The sequence below is a fragment of the Cottoperca gobio genome, chromosome 12 (assembly GCF_900634415.1).
Source record: "Cottoperca gobio chromosome 12, fCotGob3.1, whole genome shotgun sequence".
Lineage (NCBI taxonomy): Eukaryota > Metazoa > Chordata > Actinopteri > Perciformes > Bovichtidae > Cottoperca > Cottoperca gobio.
The window spans coordinates 14,392,950-14,415,100 of record NC_041366.1 but is presented as its reverse complement, the minus strand read 5'-3'; the positions used below and the strand labels follow the sequence as shown (position 1 = coordinate 14,415,100).

Below are 22,151 nucleotides of genomic sequence, written 5' to 3'. Positions count from 1 at the left end.
GGTGCAGTATTATAGACTACTAATGTTACAGGAATGTATGTAGAGAACCACTGTACTGGTTTCCAAAAGAATATCTGGATTACTAATAATATCGGGTTTATAAAATGTCATATGTTAGCTAATTACACTTCCATGGATTTATTTAACTTCATCGACAATTATTATAAAGCTCATCCAATAAAAAGCGCACATTCTGATTGACAATCAAACGGACCAATGGTGACGAGCCATGCAACACAGCGAACCAATGGGAAGGAAGCTGACCGTCCAGTGGGATGAGTTTTGACCTGCAATGGCTGCCGCCAGGATGAGCTATCATTACAGGGAGTTTAAATCACCATTCAGACGGAAAATAATGCCTTTTAAATCATACTGGACTTTCGCTTTTCTTATTTTTACCTCAAGACGGTGTTTTGCCGACGATGATCACGAAATGGAAGAGTTTTTGAAGCGGGAATACTCCCTTTCCAAGCCTTACCAAGGTAACGCTATATCCGTTATATACCCCATAATCTGTAACCGGGTCAGGCTGAGGGACAGATGTTTCCCGAAGAATGCATTTAGCGATCAAATCTGATATATGCTCGAGCTCTTTTTCTCACTAAAATGTCTTGATTTGTCTTACATGCTTTCATTCTTCAGAGGCATTTTGCTGCTGTAACATTCAGCCTGTTATAGCCTACTGTAATATAGGCTAACCATATGTAATGCCTTACTTAGTGCCTCATGTGTGCTGCTTGTCTTCTTGTTCCTGTGTTGTTTTGTTTGGCAACCAAGCAGTGGCTGAATGAGCTGTGTCATCTGTTCTCGTGCTGATGGAGTTTTTTGTGTGCTCAGGTGTGGGATCCTTAGGCTCCTCCCACTGGGAGCTGATGGGGGATGCCATGGTAACCACCGACCAGGTGCGCCTCACACCTGACAGGCAGAGCAGGCAGGGGGCAGTGTGGAGCCGCCTTGTGAGTATACACAAATACTTAAGTACAAGTATTGGAAAACTGTAGCGTTACTGTCTTGTTATATGACAGTGTCGAATTTCAAAAACAGGTTAACATAGAAAGTCTGTAGCTAATATATTCACAGTAACAGCCAGATGGGATGCAGATGAGCAGAAGGGTTAGGGCCCTCAAGTATAGATTAAATTAAACAGGCTTGTTGTCGTCATAATAATAATAATAGTAACTTTATTCATTTAGCACTTTTTAAAACATACAGTTACTAAATACTTCACACACAGGATGAAATACACACATTCATGGATGCATACATATACTCACATAAAAATATATTTCTTTGTCGACTAATTCATTTGTTGATTTAAGTTTCGGCACAAAGAATCTTGCATAAGCACCACATGAATTCTTGTGTTTACCAGAGATGTGGTCATAAGTTTCCTAAGTCTTAACACATAGGTCATTCAGCATCAAAAAAAGCATTAAAAAATGTCTTATCGAATAAAATAAATCTTAGTCGACTAAGACCAAAACGCCCTAAATTGAAGCACACGACCAAAAGGCAAACGGACAGTATTTAAATTTAAAATAGGAACGGGGAAGAGATAAAAGGCCTTGATCGGATGGTGGCTCTGCTATATATGCAGGGACGAGGCCATACAAGGCCTTGTATGTAATTAGTAAAATGTGTAAACTGTTTTACTGGAAGCTAATAAAGGGAGGCAATAATTGGGGTCATACACGACATGCAACTAGTTTTTGTTAACAGCCTCGCTGCTGCATTTGGACTGGCATCCAGTTGCCAGTTTATAAGGTTCAGCCAGCTAAAACTAATGCAGTCTAGTAAAAAAGCGCTGCAGTAAATCCGACCCTCATGAAGGCTACAGCAGGCGTTTGTGATGCTGCGAGGTGTTTCTAATATTGTGTAAGTCATCGATATAAATGCTGATAAACTGGCAACTCGGTGTATACCAATCAAGTTATTAAAGGATTGGAAATACCGACAAGATTTGTGCAGTAGACTCGTGTTAGTTGTGGTTGTACTGGCTATTTTTAAAATTGGGTTTGGTGTGGGAGGATGTTTCAGCAACTGTGTTTTGCTTTCGGACAATCTGTCATCTTCTTTGCTGTAATCCTGTTGGATTTTATCTCACTAACCAAAATAAACACCCTCATCATCTGCTTCCCATGATTGTGGTTGGGTGAAGACCTCATATCTCTAAAATGCCAACCCAAATACCATCTGACTCAACGGATGACACTTTATTTGACCACTGAGGGCCAAAGTGGATCAGCTGTTTCCCCTTTTTCATTTTTGACTTGACCTCAACTCAAGCAGTCATCTCTGTGACGCCTACACAGCGCTACAGAAAGCTCTTCTGAAAGTGTGTGTGTGTGTGTGTGTGTGTGTGTGTGTGTGTGTGTGTGTGTGTGTGTGTGTGTGTGTGTGTGTGTGTGTGTGTGTGTGTGTGTGTGTGTGTGTGTGTGTGTGTGTGTGTGTGTGTGTGTGTGTGTGTGTGTGTGTGTGTAGCCTTGCCATCTGACGGATTGGGAGATGCAGGTGCACTTTAAGATTCACGGGCAAGGAAAGAAGAACCTGAATGGTGATGGCCTGGCCATTTGGTACACTAAGGAACGTGCGCAGAAAGGTAAACGCTATATACGACATATTTACCTAACCTTACTTCTTATCTCATTAAAAAAAAAAAACTATTTCTGAATATATTCTCAACACTCTGTCTTATTATTTTACAGGTCCTGTATTTGGAAATATCGACAACTTCACTGGCTTGGGTGTGTTTGTGGACACGTATCCCAACGAGGAGAAGCACCTAGAGGTATGCTGGAGCAGCACCGCTTAGATCTCACGTGTTGTAGTACAGTAGTGTTGAGGGCAAGCCATGGACAAGTGCGCTTGCAAATGTGTGTAAAAGGGCTGTCTTTGTGTTCTTTTGTGCAACCATTTGGAGACAGGCGCAGAAGAAAAGATATACTCCTCGCACACAGGTAAACAGGCTTTTGGAACATATTTCTAACCTCATTAAACAGCGTTCATTAGTCCACGCATGCCTCTCTGACTGCAAACACACCCTTATTTCTGAAACAAGTTGTTTTTGTCCCTGCATGGTTGTTGTGTTTCTTCAATTTGTTTTTAATCAAAGTCCAAAAGGTTTATAAAACTAAACCAAAATAATGGTTTAGTGTAGAGACCATACAAGGAATAAAGCATGCAACTTAAAAAAGTGAAACAGTCAATGTATGTTTGTAAAATAACAGATAAATAATGAACGGAATATTTCCGTTAGTCAAGCTCTTACATCTTACAGCTCAAGCATCTTTGCTATGTCAGCGTGATTTTAAAATCTATATTATTTATTCATCTCTCTCTTTTCCCTCCTGTGACCACAAGAGGATCTTCCCCTTCGTTCTGGCCATGGTTGGGAACGGCAGCATCGGCTACGACCACGAGCGGGATGGTCGGCCCTCAGAGCTGGGCGGCTGCAACGCCATGGTGCGCAACCTCAAACAAGACACCTTCCTCTTCATCCGATACGTCCGCCGCAGGCTCACGGTGAGAGACTCTTGTCTTCAATTATCCACAATAATAACACCGCTTGGCACACGCAGACGCTTCCTCGTGTCTCAACTGTTCTAAACATGCACTGGGTCGACTTGAGTTTGACCTGCTAATATTTATTTAAAGTGTAGGCTGGCTGAGCGTGCATGCTCTTTTACACCAACGCCCTGTTTAGGGTTACACTGAAAGACAGCTGAAGGCTCCATTTTAAAGCAGGTACAGGCAGGTACATGGCCAGGGCAGTTATTGAGAATATAAATGTAATTCTATTTCTATTGAAATAGAATAGAAGCTACACAGAGGGAAATAACTGTTTTGGTTTTTAAAGTCTTTCCAAAGAAGCAGAAATAAAAATCTAAGATGGCTTTTTTTCATCAATGGCTTTGCAGATAGATAATTGGCAAAAGTTAATAACATTTCTTTGTCAGTCTGGAAAAAACAGCTGAGGTTGTCATATAAAATGCAGTATTGACTTATGAAATCATTTCTAGTTAACTATGGGCGACACTAAAAGTCGAGGCAGCAGCATATCTACAGATTGCAGCCCCAGTACCTAAAGAATACAAAGTTATATAAATATATAAATGATTGTGTCATTGATAATGATAGATGTTGATCACAAGCAATAAGGCAATAACAAGAAATTACTATAGAACAATGGTTAGAAATGATAAGAGAGATTCATTCAACTTCAGTTTAGAGTGAGAGACTTATGTTTCAATCGATGGATGATTTATGTGACAGTGGGAAATGCTTCTAGACTAACACTTCAAGAAAAAAAAAGTCATAAGTTAACACACACGATGCTTTTTGGATGTATGCACAACTTAATTCATAGTTTCCGCCCCATTGTGCAGGGTCTGTCCCAAGAAGTTGAGTAAAACTTAAGATCTTTATCTTTTTAAGAGGTTTATACTGAAGTCTACGTCCTCACAAAGTCATTCAGCTTTTGGAAAGAGATCTGAGATGAATCACGTGTCCAGGTGTTTACATGCAGTGACCCTCTAAAAGTCACCGAATTGACCTTCAGGTGATGATCGACATCGACGGACAACATGAGTGGAGGGACTGCCTGGACATACCCGGGGTGCGGCTTCCACAAGGCTATTATTTTGGAGCTACGGCCATTACTGGAGACCTCTCGGGTAAACACCTTCACTGTTCCATACAGCACGCCCCAAAGTCTCTCCTAGTTTCAAAGTCTTTCTCTTTTATCTGGTAAAGATCCTCATTAGAACTCTTTGAGCTTAAATGACTCGATGACTTATCGCTAGAGCTCGTCTGTGTTTGCATCATTAACTTCGGACAAACGGAGGCTTGTACACGATACACACATAACTCGCAAGCGTATTGATGCATACACTGTACTTTGTTATGCTATTACAGAGCGGAGAATATAATATGTGTAGAGAAAAGATCACAATTCAGCGAGTAATCGGACTGTATTTGTTTGAAAAGGCTTTTGCTCGATGAACATTAGCGGTGTAAGTGTGTGTGAGGCTCTTTAACCACATTATAATCAAAAGAAACGCATTTTCTGATTCTCTATTCATAGATAACCATGATATCATTTCCCTGAAACTCTACCAACTGACGGTGTTGCGTAGTCAAAAGGAAGAGGAAGAGGAGGAAGAAGAGGAGATAACCATACCCAGTGTGGATAACATTGAGCTACTCAGAAGTAAGACACACACACACACACACACACACACACACACTTTATTGTGTTTTTAAACACTGTCTTCCTGCTGCTTATCACTCTCTCCCTCCATCTTTCATCACCTTCACTGTCATCTCTCCATCCACCCTCCTTAATATCTCAACTCCTACTCTTCCTCTCCTTTCTCTGTAACTCCCTGACTGTCGCCCCTCTCTTCCAGTGGGTCAGGTTGAAGAAGGGATGAGTGGAATAGCTATTTTCTTCGCCGTGCTCATTTCCATGCTGGGCTGCATCTTCCTGATCGTCATCGGCCTGGTGGTCTACGGCCACTGGAACGAGAACCGACGTAAGCGCTTCTACTGAGAGAGATTTAGAAAGAAAAAAAAAGATGGAGGTCGGCGATTGTGAAGACTACTGAGGTCTGCACTGAGACGAAAGCGAGACACCGCTGTCGGCCAGTAGAGCGCAGCAGGTTGTTTTGTCTGGAGAACGACACTTTGACTGGAGGCGCAGTAAATGCATCGCCTGCTACGAAGAGCCATCGTCCAACTTCGCCATCGGTCGTCATGAAGCAGTAGGAAGACTTTCTTTTTGTCCTCAGCCCGTCCGACACACACCAGCTCGGCCTTACCATCTCCACCTCTGCACTTGCAGACGTGCAGTATGACATCTTATGAGCAGTGGTCACCATTTGCTGCATTTGACAAACATGAAATTCTGAGATTTTCTCTTTTTCATTTCACTGACTTTTGATGGCTTTGAGAAATAAATATATAAGTTTCCAATGTTTTCTCTGCAGTATGACTTGAAGCGCTAACCAAATAGCACTGAAAAAGAATTATGCCATCCTTACTGTAGCTCCTGGCTAACTAAAGATGCATCTCTACTCTTCTGTGTACTGTGCTGTGTATTCAATCATTTCGACTCGGAGTATATACTATAGTATGCCGTTTATTCTCATTCTGTTGTTGTAATATGCATGATATTTGTTTAGGGTGTGTGTGTGTGTGTGTGTGTGTGTGTGGCCTTTTGATTGATGCATGTGGCAATGATTTGGGTGTTTTTTCAGGGAAATATTTTATTCAACAATTTATTTTGAACAATATTAGCACTCACAAAATGTGGATTTATATTCATCACTGTTCCCGTTCCCAGATTCTACTGTCAAAATGTTTTTTCAAAACATACATTTAAATGTCAGAAATGAACTTTGCACTGAAGAGAATTTTAACGAGTGACACTGTTTTTGTTTTTTGTTGCACATTGAACACTAAAATGACCTTTTGTTTGTGTTGTAAAAACACCACCACTGTGTTTCTGTCATACACATTATTATTATTATTATTATTATTATTATGTTGCAGTGAACTGAATAAACGTGCTGGTTTGGCCTCAGGCTGCCTTCTTCTCTATGTTCTAGGAAATGGTTGCAGGCCTCATGTCAACATCGTATATCTTTTATCTGTGGTGCTTTGTTTTCATTTGGGCAATAAGTGAGGACTTCCTTATTTCCTGTAGCCACTTTGACAACCGCCCAACCTTATTTATGTTCTGTTTGTTTTGTATGACTACCGTGCCTCATGTATCCAACCAGTGACTCACATATTACATTTTTTTAACTAATCTTTTTCCTGAACTATTTGTATTGCCTCATTAAAGACCTACATTGATATCGTTTGTCCTCTTGTGTGTAATGTGGGTTATATGTACGGCATCATGCGTCTCATCTGTGTCTAGAAACCTTGTAAGCTTTCATTGTGCGTATGCGGATCTTCCAGATCCGTATCGCAGCTTTGTCTTGTTAGGGCGGGGCTCCATTTTCACTTCAAATGCTCAAGGAATTTCTTTCAGGCTGTTCAAATGTTTACAACAACATACCAGAAGCACGCAAAAGGCTACTTGAGGTTAAATGGAAGAAATCAAAAAGGATTATTATTTTTTTAAAAATGGCAAGAGTCGGTCAGTTGAGTGCCAATCTTTGTTTTATTAAAAAAATAAAATTACAAATGATGACCCAACAAGTACACAGCAGACTTCTTACTAAATCCAAAGCATTGTTATCATGTAGAGCTATAATTCTTTCCCTCTTTCTACTTTACTCATTTTAGCTTCTTTAAAGTTGATGAGTCTGTTGTGTGTTTGTAGACGCCTGCTTCCTTCTCAAACTTTCTCATATTTGGCAACAAAAAAAACCCCTCCATCTGTTTAGTATAATGGTTGAGAACAAAGTCGTTTACAAGTTGTTGGATAGAAACAACGACTAAGTTCAGAGCGTTCCTGTATCGGCCGAATGTGTCCTGGTGTAATGTAAGCCGATTGTGTTCCGGGTCGAGGTCTTTCATGTGTTTAATATATAAAACTTTTGAAATTAATGGTGTTGTAATAACTGAGGATTATAGTCAGTGAAATTTAAATCAAGATGGAGAAAGAAGAAAGCTGTTGCTCTAACTGAGAAAACCAACGCATCGAATTAATGCAACAAAAATGAGAGATGGAAAAAACAGATTAAAGATATATCATGACTTATTCCAACAAAAACAATATATTCTTTTTTTTTTCTTCTCTGGCTTTAACATTTTAATAATGTGTTGTGTCTGTAAGCCAGAAGTAGAAAGTGTTGGTGGTTGAGAAGGCAGGCAAAAATTATATATTCTAGTAACACTAGAATGGCTTTTTAACTCAAGCCCCTCACACTGAAGCATACATTCTCACCACATCATTGCAGTAGCATTACAAGTTGTTTTTACAAGTTTTCTTAAACAAATACATGTACACACACACACCAACCAAAGAAGAGTACAGTGCAGTGCCACAAGCACTCAGTTATATTGCTTGTACTGGTGCCCACAGACAAATGACAGGAAGTGAGAAAGGGGTCGCAGCATATAACAGTAGGTTTATGTTTTTGCATAGCCTAGTTGAGTAAAGTACAATAGACTACAGAGATGCGTGATGCAGAAAGAAAAAAACATTAGACAACAATGGGGAAATAATTATCGGGAAATAACTGCTTTGGCTTAATGAGACTGGTGGGTCAACAAAAAAAAAAAGGTTTTTAATTTAAAACTCTAGCACTGCTTTTTAAACGATAAACCCTGAGAGTGGGAAACCAAATCGTCACGATAACCAACCCCACACACACACACACACACACACACACACACACACACACACACACACACACACACACACACACACACACACACACACACACACACACACACACACACACACAAAGGTGAGAACAGTGACGATCTGTGTAGCATGGAGATGGCAGCGGCTTTGGTAAATTATGTTATCGACACTTCTGCATGGGTGGATGGCTACGGTTTCTGTTACCAAGACAGAGGCTGGTGGTCCACAAAAGAGCCAAAAGGAGCAAAGTAAAAAAAAAAATCACACATGCAGATAGTTACAGAAGAAAGAGAATCATTCTCATTGGGCGGGGAGGGATGTCGCATCACGCACCTCCGTTGACAAAACAAAAAGGCAAAGTTAAAGCCTATAAAAAAAACGAACATACGGTCATATACAATCAGCTATTGTTAAATATGAGCCCCACCACAACATTTAAAGAACATCCAAACCCAAAACATGTTCAGATAGTGGATCTCGGCAACTGTGGCTTTAAGTGAACAGCACAGAGGAGACGAATCACTCAGTGAAATGGATGGATGTTTGTCCACGATTGATGACTGATATAGCCCTTAAACCTCGGTAAGTATGTGAAAACCATGGAGGCATAGTAGTTGTTTGGCAATGGGAAAACTATGGACCTCCAGTTTCACTCATGCATGAAAGAACCCCTATCCTAACCCTCCTCCCCCCAACCCAACCCACCTCCCTCCTATTATTTGTCTAAATATGTATAAATGCACCTTAGCAAGAAGGTTACAAAGCAATCTCTTGTTGGGAGTTCATTTCCGTCCCTCCAAACACAAAACACAAATCGGATGAATCACAACGAAACCATAGAAAACAAAAAAGATCATTATTTTTTTTGCCTCATTTTCTTCATGCTTTCGAGACACTTCATCTCACAAGCTAATTGCGACCAGATCCGAGGAACCAAACAGAATGAGCGCAAACTCAAAATCTGGTCTTGACTAATTCCATGAGTGCCACAACCAACTAACTAGACACACGGTATTTTAAAGTCCTCCCTTCAAGATACAAAAAGTAAAAGTCAGAACTTTAAATCTTGTGGCTTTAAATGTTTTAAAACCACATCCTCTTCTCATAAAGCAAGCACACATTCTTGGAACAAGGTCGGATTCTTTTTTTCTTTTTCTTCTATCGATATCGAAAGCACTCTGCTCTGAAGCAATCATGCTTGGAACAACACGACTATTTACCATTCGAAAGGAAACCACATCTACTCTAATAAGGCAGTAGCACACATCGCATACAGAGGCTATATTTTAATGCGCAGCTCCATAAACAAGACATTTTGCTCTCTAGAGATGCAGCAAGGTAGCTTGAGGTGTGTTGGTCAGAAAATGTCTTATATTACTTCTGCTAATGGGTGTGCAGTCATGCTCACAGTGTAACAGCTCCTCTGAAAAGGTCGTTGTCATGTTAGTTTGACTTCATATTTAAGCACCTGCTCGACAACACAATGACCACAAACCTTGCCACAGCATGTTTGATTAGGCCTAGTTAATGAACACGAAACTAGATCTTCAATTTAAAGCCTTATGCAGCCACGCACTTCATTTTGTTTCACTTTATATTTATATTTTTGGTGCACTGGCCCTCTTGTATTGTTTTAGCCTTGCTTAAAACACAACCCGTGCAGAGCTCTGAGCTGCTGCTAGTAGAAACAATGTGCCACGGAGCACGGGCCCTACAATTATACGCATTCATGTGCAGAGCACAGTGTCATGTCTTGTTGAGAGGCCAAGAATCTCTGAAATGTGTCCTCGTCAGAGTTCTTTTAGTGCGGAAAATAAAAAAGGACACGGCAATTAAATTTAATACCTGAATAAATATATCTGGTAAGCATGAAATGTAGGCATTTACTCCCCACTTTGCCTGCTGGAAATGTATGATTAACAGCTATATTCAAAATAAAGTCACAACACGTTTGGAATCTGTTAAGTGATAACTGGAAGTTTAAACTGCCAATTCAGTCAAGAGACTGTTTCTAGGACATTTTTACCTTTAATGCATTTACCTAGAACAGAATATTGCACCATGGAGGTTACACACACCCGAACAACGATGAAGGCCAAACAGGAGCAGTACTTTGTGAGCGCGTGTGCTCGTGTGAAGCAGAAGGACTAACCTGAGTGTTTACACTGTGCCCATTTTGACACACAGTAACAGAGTAGACAAATAAAAACTTGTTGGAAATGATGCCAAACTAAATATCCCCAAAGAAACATGTACTGACTTATCGGCTACTCCTCTATGGACAGACTTTTATCTTGCAACAAAAGAAAATATCACAATTTTGTTTTGCGGTGGTTTTCCTATCCAACAACAGGTCAGTTTGACTGCTATGCTTTGAATTCATCCTGTACAGTATATTGGGAAACAACATGCAACGTAGAGACGCATGCTGTTCATCACAATAGATTAACTGTGCCAACACGGACTAGACTGCAGAGCAGAGCCTGCATCCACCTCAACTTGCTGCCAATGGAAAAATACTACTGCAAATCTCTCACACTGCAAAGAGCTACCGGGGCCGCTGAGTGCGGAGACAGCACCAGCTAACTAGCTACCAGCACTGCACAACAGCATAGCATGGCTCACACAGTCAGAACAACACAATAAAACTCTATACAGGGCATCTAAACTTAAACCACTGTCAAACCATTTCTCAACCCCAACATCTGAGTGCACAGTTATGTAGCCACTGTAGCCCATTATCATTTTGACAAACAGATGAGCGAAGCAAGTAGCAAAACTGCTAGAAAATACTAATTAACTCAAATATAAAACACATAAATTCATGCCTCATGCAAAATACCAGTGCTTTTAATAGTTAATCCACCTCAGTGCTGAGCAAGTATTACAACCAGATGCTTCCGCACTATAAAGCTATACAAACACAACTCGATCACAAGACTCAACCCGTCCCTACTGCACGAGAACATCCACTCACTAGCACACACTCCAGCAGCCCCCATCACAGAGCTTTGTTGCAATTAATAGTGACACCTGCGGCATTTAATGAAGCATAGCTGGTTATCAAATGGGAAAAGAAAAGCAAGCACATCCTTCAATAGGAACATCCTAACTATATATACTAATGTTTAGAATGAGAGAAAAGGTGCTACTCACTCAGACATAACATAGTAAATAAAACACGCTAACACAGAGCCACCACAAGGCTTTTTATTTATTTATAAAAAAAAGATGGCAGCAAAGCCCTCTTGGCTATTACTATCAATGTAATGCAGCCAGAAACTGGAGTAGGGAGATGATGTGCACACAATCAATAAATCATTAAAAGCTGGTCGCTCCTTACCTAGTCATGCTAATTGGTGACTACTATAATATGGAAAAGGAAAAAGGGGCTGAGGGGGTGTGTGGGTCTCCTTCTTGTGTCTCTCCACTGCTGTGTGTGAGTGTAATCTCCCCCTCTCTAGATGTGAAAAGTCCCACAGACTTAACACCAAACGCTGGTTGCCATGACCTCAGAGCTGACATCATCATGCAGCTGTGGCCTAGTTTTCACAGCACACACACACAAACTCTTACGCACACACAGCTTTTGGGGGAAAACCAAATGCGTGCTCTTGTCGGTTCATCCCGTTTTCAAGTGGTTTGTTTTTTCACTTCTCTGCTTCAGAGTCTCAGAACGGACAAAGGGAGAAATGTTGTTGACTGTGTTGGTATGCTCCTAGCTAGACCAGCCCACCGGAGGCAAAATGTCAGATGAAAGGATGGCCGGAAATGTTCTGACCAAGGAGAGCGGCGAGACGGAAACATGATGGCGGTGCACGAGGAGAGTGGGTAGGAGCGAGGGACACAGTCAATTCTGCTTTCAGTCACAATCGATTGCTGCCGTCTCACTACCCGATGACGTTCTCTCATTTAACACTAAGAAAAGAAACATACCAAATGGAGCATGCACGTGTGTTTGCTGGTTTCCCCACTAAAGAAAAGCAAAGCAAAAGAAAAAAGCCACGAGTTTGTCCACACTATGTGTTATTCATCTTTCCTAATCAGGAGCCATTAGGGATTAGTTATCATCATCATCATCATCATCATCATCCTAACGTCATGCCTGTGTGTTAGTTCGAAGAATTAAAACACAAACAGTCTCTGTGGTGGTGATGATGATGGCAACCGATATCTTGTATCACCCTACGTGAAGCAGAAAGCCGCGCTGGTTGGCTGGTTAGTTCGTTACACTGTGGATCACACCATGTGGTCTCCGGCGCTGGTGCTGGCGGTCTGGCTGGGCAGCTCAGAGGTGTGCTCCTTCTGTCTGAAGGTCTGCTGCCGGTGCCCGGAGCAGCAGTCCTGACCGGTAACCTTGCACATCCGGTGCTCCTCGTCGCTTTCCTCCTCAAGCCCCGAGCCCTCGTCTACGTCCAGCTGGCAAACGCACACCTCGATCCCTGAGTCGCCGGTCACGTGGCGACGGCGAGTGATAAGCTCCTCATCCTCCTCCTCCTCCTCCGCCGCCGCCATCAGCGAAGCCTCCTCGTTCTCCTCTGCCACACATTGTGCTTGGACCGACACGGACACCGCCTCCCGGTCTGGTGATGAGCATGAGGCGTGATTGTCCACTCTCTGGGCTGCCGCGGGCTGGAGGGGTTGTGGCACCGTGGCGTCTGGCTGGGTCACTTGTTGAGAGAGTGCTGGAGTGGTCTCAGGGGGGTTTTCAGAGTAAGGAGGAGGTGGTGTCGGGGGGTGACCTACCACCTCTTCATAGTCGGGAAGCTTGCAGTCGTTCCAGAACCCTGAAAGTCAGCATATACACAAGGCTTTAGCTTTCAAACCATCATCCACATGAGCAGTTGTACGTCCATGTAGAGTTTAACAAATGAGTGCTTAGGAAAGTGCATCAGGCAAATATCTCAAATGTATTTTGTTAATGATGTGGCTTACTTTGCTGGGTACTGCCAACATTATACAAGTAGCAGAGAGGGATGGAGGCTGTGCGACCGCTTCATAAAGGTTTATCTAATAATCCATGGGCTATATTTTTGTGTGCCTACTAAGGATCAACTCTCCATATGTCCAAACCTAATCTAACCACGCCTGAGAGCACTCACTGATTGTGTTTACATGGACATGAATAACCCATTTATGATGCTTATCCCGCTATATGGCGTTTACATGAGCATAGAGAAATCAGGTTACTTATATTCCTGTATACGAGATAACTATTAGTAACCCAGTTACTGACTATTGCATTCCATTTGAGAAGGCGCTGAGATGTTTACAGAAACAAACCGACAACGGGAGATGAGAGTGACAGGAAATAAACACCGTACTGTAAATTTACTACCGCACGACAACTTAACTCATGTCTTCTGTGGTCCGACCGCCAACACCTGTCTGCTCTGAGCGCTCTCTCTCTCTCTTCTCTCTCTCTTCTCTCTCTCTCTCTCTCTCTCTCTCTCTCTCTCTCTCTCTCTCCCCCCACACAAGCTATGTACTGAGCTATTCCTAAAAGCAGCTACACTAGTCTTTTAACATTGTCCTCCACATCGGTGCCAGCATGTCACTATCACTAGCACTTTATGTTAATACTGATTAGGAGTATTAGAAAAGCTTTCCTACTATGTTCCTCATTATATACTGTGGCAAGAGCTGCAAGCATATATTACCAAGGTCTCTGTGTGAGTCACTGTCTGTGTATGCTCAAAGTTAGTGTTGTGTTCACATACTTGACATCAAGTCCAAGCATGGTCAGTCCTGTTTGTGATATTAAGGGACACTATATCAACTTTCAGCCAAGGTTTGGAGTGACCACTGACATTAGGATGGCATCTCTGCTGTCTGATGCCCCCTGACAACGTGAGACTATGATCTCCAATATACACTCAGCTGAGTGTGATAAGATCGTGATGAGGCTCAGCACCTCCAATTCAAAGGTTATGAATCTTTTGCAGTAAAAAGGTGGCTGTTTCATTCAGCCGGAGGGGGGGAGGGGGACAGCTGCTCCAAGGAGAGTTCAGGTATCTTGTAGATCTCATTGTGAGATTCACTGAGAGAGCAAAGTTCAAAGTTCTGACCATTAGAATAATAATGTGCATACAAGCTACGAACATGAAGCCTGTCGGATGGCCTCAATTTGTCTGATAGGTATCTAAGACAACCCTGGTATAGAGCTGAAGCTATTTACTGATTCAGGAGACACCTCAGGGCAGACCCAGCAGAAACTGAATCTCCCAGCAGGTCCTTCCCATAGTAGGTGCTGGAAAAAGTTGCTGTAGAAAAGATAACTCCAAGATCTTTGACTTCACCTTACAACTTGTCACTTTAACTTGTCCCTTACCTCGTAACTTTGTCTTTAAATATACTCCTTATTTTATTTAGTAATATTTTTACTTATCTATTTATCTGCTCTTAGTTATGTCTATGTGCTGCTGGAACACTTGAATTTCCCCATTTTTGGATCAATAGGGGATATTTTATTATCTGGGCTTCTATGTTTACAGCACTCCAATTCTGGAAGGCATCCCCATAGCCAACGCAAAGACTACTCACTTAGATTGAGCGGTGGAGGGGAAATGAAGGAGCTGGAGGCTCCCTGGTAGGCCATGAGGCTGATCTCACGTTGACGCTGCTCCTGCTGAAGACGCATCTTAACCCTCCGGTGTCGGTAAGCACAGCAGCAGCTAAGCATGATGATCAGGGTCCATACCAACCAAAACCCTATAAAGGGGGTACATTATTAGTTCAAGTGAAACTAATTTGAGAATTAAATAACATGCATTAAACAAAATCAACACACATCTTTAGAGTTAAAAGTTTTAAAAGAAATAATAGGAACTTACACCAAAGCTCGTAGTAGTAGGTGCAGCACTCTGTCTCTCCACAGCAGTACCCCATCTCACAGCGGTACTGCTCATTGTTTACCCCGAAACAGAACTCCTTCCCCTTAATTACAGACAAGAGGTACACAAAGTGAGACTCAATCTCACAAGTCAACAAGAAACTGAATAGCAAGCTGTTGACATAATTACCTATTTCTAGGAACTATTAAGCCTTATTGTGTTTGCATATGTCTGTGAAAATATTCTGTTCTGTGACACATGCAGGGAAAATACACTGAGATGTACATTCAGATTGTATAATAGTACTGGGGCAATGCCAACAGTCACTGCTGAATGTCAATTATTAATTACTACAACAACATTAAAAGTTACCTTTATTTTTCAGACCAACATGTATCAATAACACAATAACACTAACGTTACTGTTACTGGTCATACGAGGTCAGGAAGTTACGTCAACAAATATGCAGATACATGTTACATTTCCATTGTGAGTGTTCATATCGTTATCAACGTATTTTAACTAAAGTTAAAATAGCGGTTCTATCAGAGAAGTAAAACTGTCCTGCTAGCTAATATCAACAACTGCAAATAAACACGTCAATTTGCCGGGTACCAGTTAGCACAACGGCTAACATTAATCTTGATACCCTTGGTTCAAACTGTACAAATGAGGTAATACAACACATCAGTGTATCTTCGAGTTAAAACCTAAATTTTCTAGCGAGTTAACTGTCGAAATATAATTCAAAACTTTGACAAACTGACGTCATCCACGGCATACAGTAGCGAACCGTGCCCAGTTTCCTTTGTGGAGGAGACAAAAAGGATCGGCTGAAGGCCTTCACCCACCACAGGAGCAGCGGCCTCGGCTGGAAGCGTCAGCCGACCATGGGAGAGCTAGCGGGGGCTTACCTGCACCAGACAGGTCCCGGTACAAAGAAGACCTACAATGGATCCCAGTGCTTTCTGCGGCATCTTTCTGGGGTGTCGGCCGTTAACACGACGGGAATCATAAAGCAGTCGGTCGAATCGATGACTTGTTGAGGTGACTGCAGGTTAACGCTTCAGCCTGTCGCACTCGGACATGTTTTTGTTGTCCCTTGACTCAGAAACAGCACTACAGTAGTAACATCATGAAGCGTCGGCTATTGGACTCCAGAGGGTGCTGTGTGAGCGTGTGTGAAAATATATGAGCTCACACAATCCAAGTTCAAGTTTAATCTTTATCCTTCACATGAGTTCATCAGGAAAAGGTTTACATTCTTTGTATATAATTGTAATATATGCCACACAGATGTAGAAACCTGTTTTATGCTTTTGACATGATTCAAAACTTGTGGAAATCATTGCAAATCCATAAATATAGACTCCCTCTAAAACTATCCAGACTAAACTATTATTTTTTATTATTTTGTTTGCTCAGCTTTCTGTATGTGTATATTTAATAGATGTTATTTAATAATTTCCTCATTTAAATCCTATTAATGTCTTTTTCTTTCCTCTATGTGCAACAATAACTAGTGTGTTACTATTTCCTATAGTAATTGATGTTCTTGGGAGGTGTGATTCCTTTTTAAGCAGGAATACTTGAATTGTACAGCATCGAGTCACTTATTTTCTATGTGCTTTAAACAAAATAGCTTTTTCTTTTAATGGTGAAAGAGCATTATCGCCATCAACTGTAGTGTTACAGAAGTTATTTCTGAGAAGTCTATCGTTGTTGCAGTCCTGAGTCTTGTAGATATGTGAAGACATGCTTCAAAACCAAATGCAAGGTGAATGCAGAACATTACTACTTAAAAAAGTTAAAAACATTGTTGCTAAAAAGAAATTTCATTTGAAATCATTTCATACATTTTTATTTATTCGCAATGGATCGCTATCTCTCGCTTGTAACAGCAATTCTCAACACTCAAAATTGTATAATCTCTTTCTCATTAAAAGCTTTCTCTAATCAACCCTTTAATTGGACAGAATATTCAAATAAATAATAATAATAATATGATACTACTTTATTAGCCACTTTTTCCTTGCATCATTATTATAACAAAAATGAAGTTGCCTTTTTAAAAGGCAAAAAATCAATAGATCAATAAGAACAATCAATTTGACAGTAAAAAGAAAAAAAAGATCAAATAGCAATTATCTTTTGAACAAGTAATTCAAATACTTTTAGGGGTCATATTTTGCATGGTGCATTTTTGTTTTGTTTTTTTTAGTCTCATGCAAGAGATTCCCAGCTGTCATGTTGTTTACACTGAAGTCTAGGTTCCCCTGGCAACAGAAGTTATCAGCTGTTCTCCCAAGAAGCATGGGATGTTAATCCACTCAGTCTGAGCCACAACACCAACAACACCTGAGGATAACATGGTGAGCTATAACAATATACAGCCGTGGCTGCGTTGAGATTAGAACATGAACATTTTAGTTTATATTTTCATTTAATCATAGTTGTTGTTGTTGCTGTTGTTGTTGTTGTTGTGTGTGTTACTGTAAACTGTTAGCTACAGCCTGCTAACATTACATGGCAGAGTTGGCTGCTAAATATGTCACAACTAAAGAGACGACCAGTAGGACACATAGAGAGATAGACATTTATAAATGTACAGTACCTTATTCTATTTACCACCACTATCCCTCTTTTGTATGTTGGTATTTATAGACTAATGGCTGTCTTGTATTATTTCTACTAAAAACATCTCTTTATTCTTTATTTGAACACCTCTCTGCCACCTCTCTTTATTTTATTATCAGTAAATGTTCTTTTGTTATCTATAGAATATTACATATCTTGTATTATCCCTACTAACATCTCTTTAATGTATTATCAGCAGATGAACACTTGCATTGTTTGTCTTGCATTATTAAAGTTAAATCACATTGAAATTTTACCAAACTTAATTATTTATATTACTTATATATATATATTTTATTTACTTATTTCATTATTTATTTTATTCCACTTATATTGTTATTCACTTTATTTCTGTTAATTCTATTTGTTTTCTTTCAAAATCGTCGTTGTTCTTTGGCAACAATTGTCATGCCAATAAAGTTATTGAATTGAATTAAAAGAGGCACTTAGCTAATTTAGATAAATAACATACTGCATTAGTTTTGTGTCACTGTTAAGTTGTCAGTGTCAACAAATGATAATACTGATGCTTACAATGTTGTCATTGAAAATGGCAATTGCAAATAATAATACATTTATTTTTAAAAAAGTATTCTCATTTTGGGATCATACACTGAACAATAGACATTTTTCACAGCAGACATTTTGACATGTCATTGAAAAGCACAGGTGAAATTGATCAAATTAATGGTGGCTCAGTTCCTTTAAGTGTCTTAAAATATATTCCAGGGAGCCATCATGCACAATACCAGGGCCTCTCCTTAGTGTCTGCCATGGAAAAGGTCTATGCTGGCTTCCTTGCATTGCAGGCATGCAAGCACATTTTATTTGTGTAGCACTTTTCCATTCAGTAGTTACAGAGGGCTTTGCATGTGAAAGACAATAGAGATAACGTGAGACCGAGGAGACAATATATGAAAACAAGAAGACAAACTGTACAAACCACACATTATAAAGTTACAAAATCAAGAAAAAGCCAAAGAAAACCATTGAGTTTGAAAAGATGTGATTGTCTATGGATTGAAAATCAGTTCTTGTTTTGTTTTTTTTGGCACAGTGCACATTTTACAGCTCACAGAGTGCCGTGCCCGCACTGTAAGGTAAATGGCTTGAGTTAAAGCCTTCTGGACACAACCCACCCCCTGTGCACATGCTTAATCTTGGCCAATGAGAGCTTTTGGCCCGTGTAGGTCACTGCAAATGACTAACAGCTAAGTCCTCACGCTCTATGGTTCTTGCTGTGGGGTAGGTGTTAAACCTCCTGCACACGCTGCATTGGGGTCCTCTGCCAGCCAATGCTGGCCTCTGATGAATGGTGCTTTACCTGATCCAGTTTAGATCCACTAGATCATGTAACATATAGTGAGAAAATGCTTGCAGCTTTCCCTACATCATCTTTGAACCTGCTGTCATATTAAAGCTCTATAACGTGCGCTCTCATCCACCTGCAGGGCCTGTTGTCCATTCTTCGGAGGCTGAAGCAATCTCCAGAACAGGAGGTGCGCTTACTGTTGCTTGGCTTGGACAATGCTGGCAAGACCACTCTGCTGAAACAGCTGGCGGCCGAAGATATCAGCCACATCACCCCCACACAAGTACAAATATGCACACACTCCAACACATCCAGTAGTTGAGTCACACACTGTGGAGATGTAATCATTTTCACAGTTGATCTTTTTCCTCACATGGATACGTTTCTTAATTTTCCAGTCAAGCAGATTTCCAAATCACGCTGTGTTAACTAAAGCACTAAGCATCTGTGTTATCTTTCAACAGGGCTTCAATATAAAGAGCGTTCAATCTTCTGGCTTCAAGTTGAATGTTTGGGACATTGGAGGTCAGCGTAAGATCCGCCCTTACTGGAGGAATTATTTTGAGAACACGGATGTACTAGTAGGTTCTCTTTGATGTGCTTAACCTGATTGTTAAAGAAGCTGGAATTAACCCATTTGTGCCCAAAGACTATATTTAGTATGATGAGGAAAAAAGCCATAACATTTGTTTTGATTAGTCTACAGTCTTGAAATTTGGTACGGACATAGTTTGGGCAAATATCTACAGTACTAACAACAAGGATTTATAAAACAAATGAGGGAAAAAAAACGCTAACATGGTGTTTATAAAATGTTTTTATAAAAACGTGTGTGTGTGTCTTTGATATACAACTTGTTACGAGTTCATAGATGCAAAATACTTTATTGTGCCATTTTCTTATCATATTATATTTAGTGTTTGGGCACATGGGACCACTATGTTTTACAAAAATCTAATAAAATATATAGAAAAAACTGTGCCCAAAGACTAAATATAGTTTAATAAGAAAAACTCACTTTTCAGCCAAGCAGTGTGATCGAGTTTGAAAATGTAGGCAAGCCCAAAGAACCCTTCCACTAAAATCAATTCAATATTTCAGTTGTGTGTACAAATCGTTAAAACAAATTCAACCGAAAATCCACAGAAAATTGTCACAAAATTGTATTTCATACATGTTAGGAATCGTAATATCTATGACTGTTGTTTGCAGATCTATGTGATTGACAGCTCAGACAGGAAACGGTTTGAAGAGACGGGCCTGGTGAGATGCAAATTACAGTTTCTTTTAAGAATTGCAATAATTAGATAACATATTTGTTTTATGTCTAAACATTTCTAATTTTAATCATGTTTTCTAATAATGTTGGGTACAATTAAAGCCTAAAAGTCAATAATATTGTGATTTCTGACACGTGTCACTGATTACCCTTGTGTGTCTGCTCCTGCAGGAGCTGGCTGAGTTGCTGGAGGAGGAAAAGCTCGCTGCTGTGCCACTGCTAATCTTTGCCAACAAGCAGGACCTGATGACAGCCACCCCAGCCTCTGAGCTGGCAGAAAGTCTCAGTCTGCACACTATCCGAGATCGCATGTGGCAGGTCCAGGCCTGCTCAGCAGCCACTGCTGAGGGACTGCAGGTAAATACAGCACACACAGTTTGCAAACACACATACCCAACACGGGTTGAGACAGGGTGGGCTGCAGAGTGGCACCAATCGACGTTACAGTCAGTTTTAAAGACTCACAGAATATTGGCATTGCTTTACTTAAATGTACTTAATGTTTTATCAACAGTAACAAAAGCCCTTTTAAGATCAGAAAGCCCAAGTGAACATATGATGTATATTTACAGTTTGATGACATTATTAAATCAGAAGCAAAAGGTTAGCTAATAAACAAACTATTTCAACTCCAGTTACTGGCTACTTACTGGCAAATTCATGTTAACTGACAAGCCAGCCGCAACTCTACAATTTATTTCTGTTGTATTCAGCTGGACTCCAGGTGTTGAACTAAGAAGAGGACTTTCCCCCTACTCACATTGTACAAACTATTTATACGTTTGCCCAGATTAAAGGTCTGAAGTTAGGCACGTTTCTAACAACCAAAGAGGCTTTGCTGTTATGTGTTCAAATGCTTCAGCCACCTATTACAATGTCCTCACTAGCCTCAGTCATTTTTTAAAGTACTATTATTATTCATGACAATAATCACCTACTGCATTCAACATATTACACATCATAAAATTGATAACTGTCTTAAAGATTATTTATTTGTTTGTCTTGATATCCTGAGTGCATGCAAGTTATTCTGGAGTTATATTGCCCTGAACATCAGCAGTAATCTCTGTCTTGTAAATGTACTTTGAAGCTGCTGCTCACTCATTTTCATAGCACAAATACATTGTCTGCTTCTTTCCAGGATGGCATGACCTGGGTTTGCAGAAATATAACATTTCGGAAAAAATAATTCAGGAAGGAAAAAGATCTGTGAAGAATTGCCGTTGCACTTTGCATTTGACCTACGCAGTAATTTTATGTCCAGGGCATAAATTAAATGATGTTATTTCTATTTTTGTCATTCTGTTTTCACTTGGCAGTATAAAAACTAAGTAGAAGTTGTCATTACAGTGATGTTAACTTATGAAATGTATATACTGTATATACTAGGCTATGTTATTTAAAATGCTGTTTCTGCACACTATTTCTTTTGTATTGTGGTATTTCTAATTCAAGGGGTATGTAGGCATTCACTGTCTGAATAAAATTGAGTATTATTCTGTATTCTGTGTGGTAGATTCATGACTGATAGGCGTCGTATGCCTGTGAGTCTCTCTACTTAAAGCTAGAGGGCGTCCTTGCGCTGGTGTTGTCTCTCACAGCCTAATGCCCAATTATTAAATCCTCTATTTTCCATGAATGATTTGGCATCCTGTGCCATATTTGATTTGTTCATCTCATAATCACCCATCTTTTCTCCAGGCAATATAGTATGCTTTATTGCCAGCCACAAAGTCTAGTTTTGAAATATTACAAGGCCATAAACA

General features: G+C 40.3%; 3 protein-coding genes across 5 annotated transcripts; 2 read left to right on the top strand and 1 right to left on the bottom strand.

Moving 5' to 3' along the window:
- The first annotated feature begins 292 nt into the window (after positions 1-292).
- lman2la (lectin, mannose-binding 2-like a) lies at positions 293-6,860 on the top strand. The gene is made up of 9 exons (XM_029444212.1): positions 293-482; positions 838-956; positions 2,482-2,599; positions 2,706-2,788; positions 2,925-2,957; positions 3,361-3,522; positions 4,559-4,673; positions 5,084-5,209; positions 5,409-6,860. The coding sequence occupies exons 1-9, from the start codon at positions 293-295 to the stop codon at positions 5,549-5,551; spliced, it is 1,089 nt and encodes a 362-aa protein (XP_029300072.1). The 3' UTR covers positions 5,552-6,860.
- Positions 6,861-7,152: 292 nt separating this feature from the next.
- On the bottom strand, positions 7,153-16,202 carry wbp1 (WW domain binding protein 1). Its single transcript, XM_029444213.1, has 4 exons — positions 16,072-16,202; positions 15,157-15,259; positions 14,867-15,034; positions 7,153-13,110 (listed from the first exon to the last, which is right to left on the bottom strand). The coding sequence occupies exons 1-4, from the start codon at positions 16,132-16,134 to the stop codon at positions 12,563-12,565; spliced, it is 882 nt and encodes a 293-aa protein (XP_029300073.1). The 5' UTR covers positions 16,135-16,202; the 3' UTR covers positions 7,153-12,562.
- A 95-nt stretch (positions 16,203-16,297) lies between these two features.
- Positions 16,298-21,836, top strand: LOC115016462 (ADP-ribosylation factor-like protein 3). 3 transcript variants are annotated; one of them, XM_029444215.1, is made up of 7 exons: positions 16,298-16,412; positions 17,428-17,529; positions 19,246-19,389; positions 19,571-19,687; positions 20,319-20,369; positions 20,557-20,742; positions 21,527-21,836. In XM_029444215.1, exons 2-7 carry the CDS (start codon positions 17,527-17,529, stop codon positions 21,572-21,574), a joined length of 549 nt encoding a protein of 182 aa, XP_029300075.1. In that variant the 5' UTR covers positions 16,298-16,412; positions 17,428-17,526; the 3' UTR covers positions 21,575-21,836. The 3 variants fall into 3 exon arrangements, with proteins under 3 accessions (XP_029300075.1, XP_029300074.1, XP_029300076.1); XM_029444214.1 differs by having other exon boundaries at positions 17,423-17,529; XM_029444216.1 differs by lacking the exons at positions 16,298-16,412; positions 17,428-17,529 and having other exon boundaries at positions 19,270-19,389; positions 19,571-19,631.
- The last annotated feature ends 315 nt before the right edge of the window (positions 21,837-22,151 follow it).

Bases quoted from the DNA above. Each gene is read 5' to 3' on its own strand.
- lman2la (XM_029444212.1), top strand. From the start codon at position 293: ATGGCTGCCGCCAGGATGAGCTATCATTACAGGGAGTTTAAATCACCA. The intron at 957-2,481 runs GTGAGTATACAC...GTGTGTGTGTAG, and splicing joins GGGCAGTGTGGAGCCGCCTT to CCTTGCCATCTGACGGATTG. The intron at 5,210-5,408 runs GTAAGACACACA...CCTCTCTTCCAG, and splicing joins TAACATTGAGCTACTCAGAA to TGGGTCAGGTTGAAGAAGGG.
- wbp1 (XM_029444213.1), bottom strand. From the start codon at position 16,134: ATGCCGCAGAAAGCACTGGGATCCATTGTAGGTCTTCTTTGTACCGGG. The intron at 15,260-16,071 runs GTAAGCCCCCGC...TCTGTAATTAAG, and splicing joins CCGGGACCTGTCTGGTGCAG to GGGAAGGAGTTCTGTTTCGG. The intron at 13,111-14,866 runs GTGAGTAGTCTT...GCTGACTTTCAG, and splicing joins CCCTCCACCGCTCAATCTAA to GGTTCTGGAACGACTGCAAG.
- LOC115016462 (XM_029444215.1), top strand. The intron at 20,370-20,556 runs GTGAGATGCAAA...CTGCTCCTGCAG, and splicing joins GGTTTGAAGAGACGGGCCTG to GAGCTGGCTGAGTTGCTGGA. The intron at 20,743-21,526 runs GTAAATACAGCA...GCTTCTTTCCAG, and splicing joins CCACTGCTGAGGGACTGCAG to GATGGCATGACCTGGGTTTG.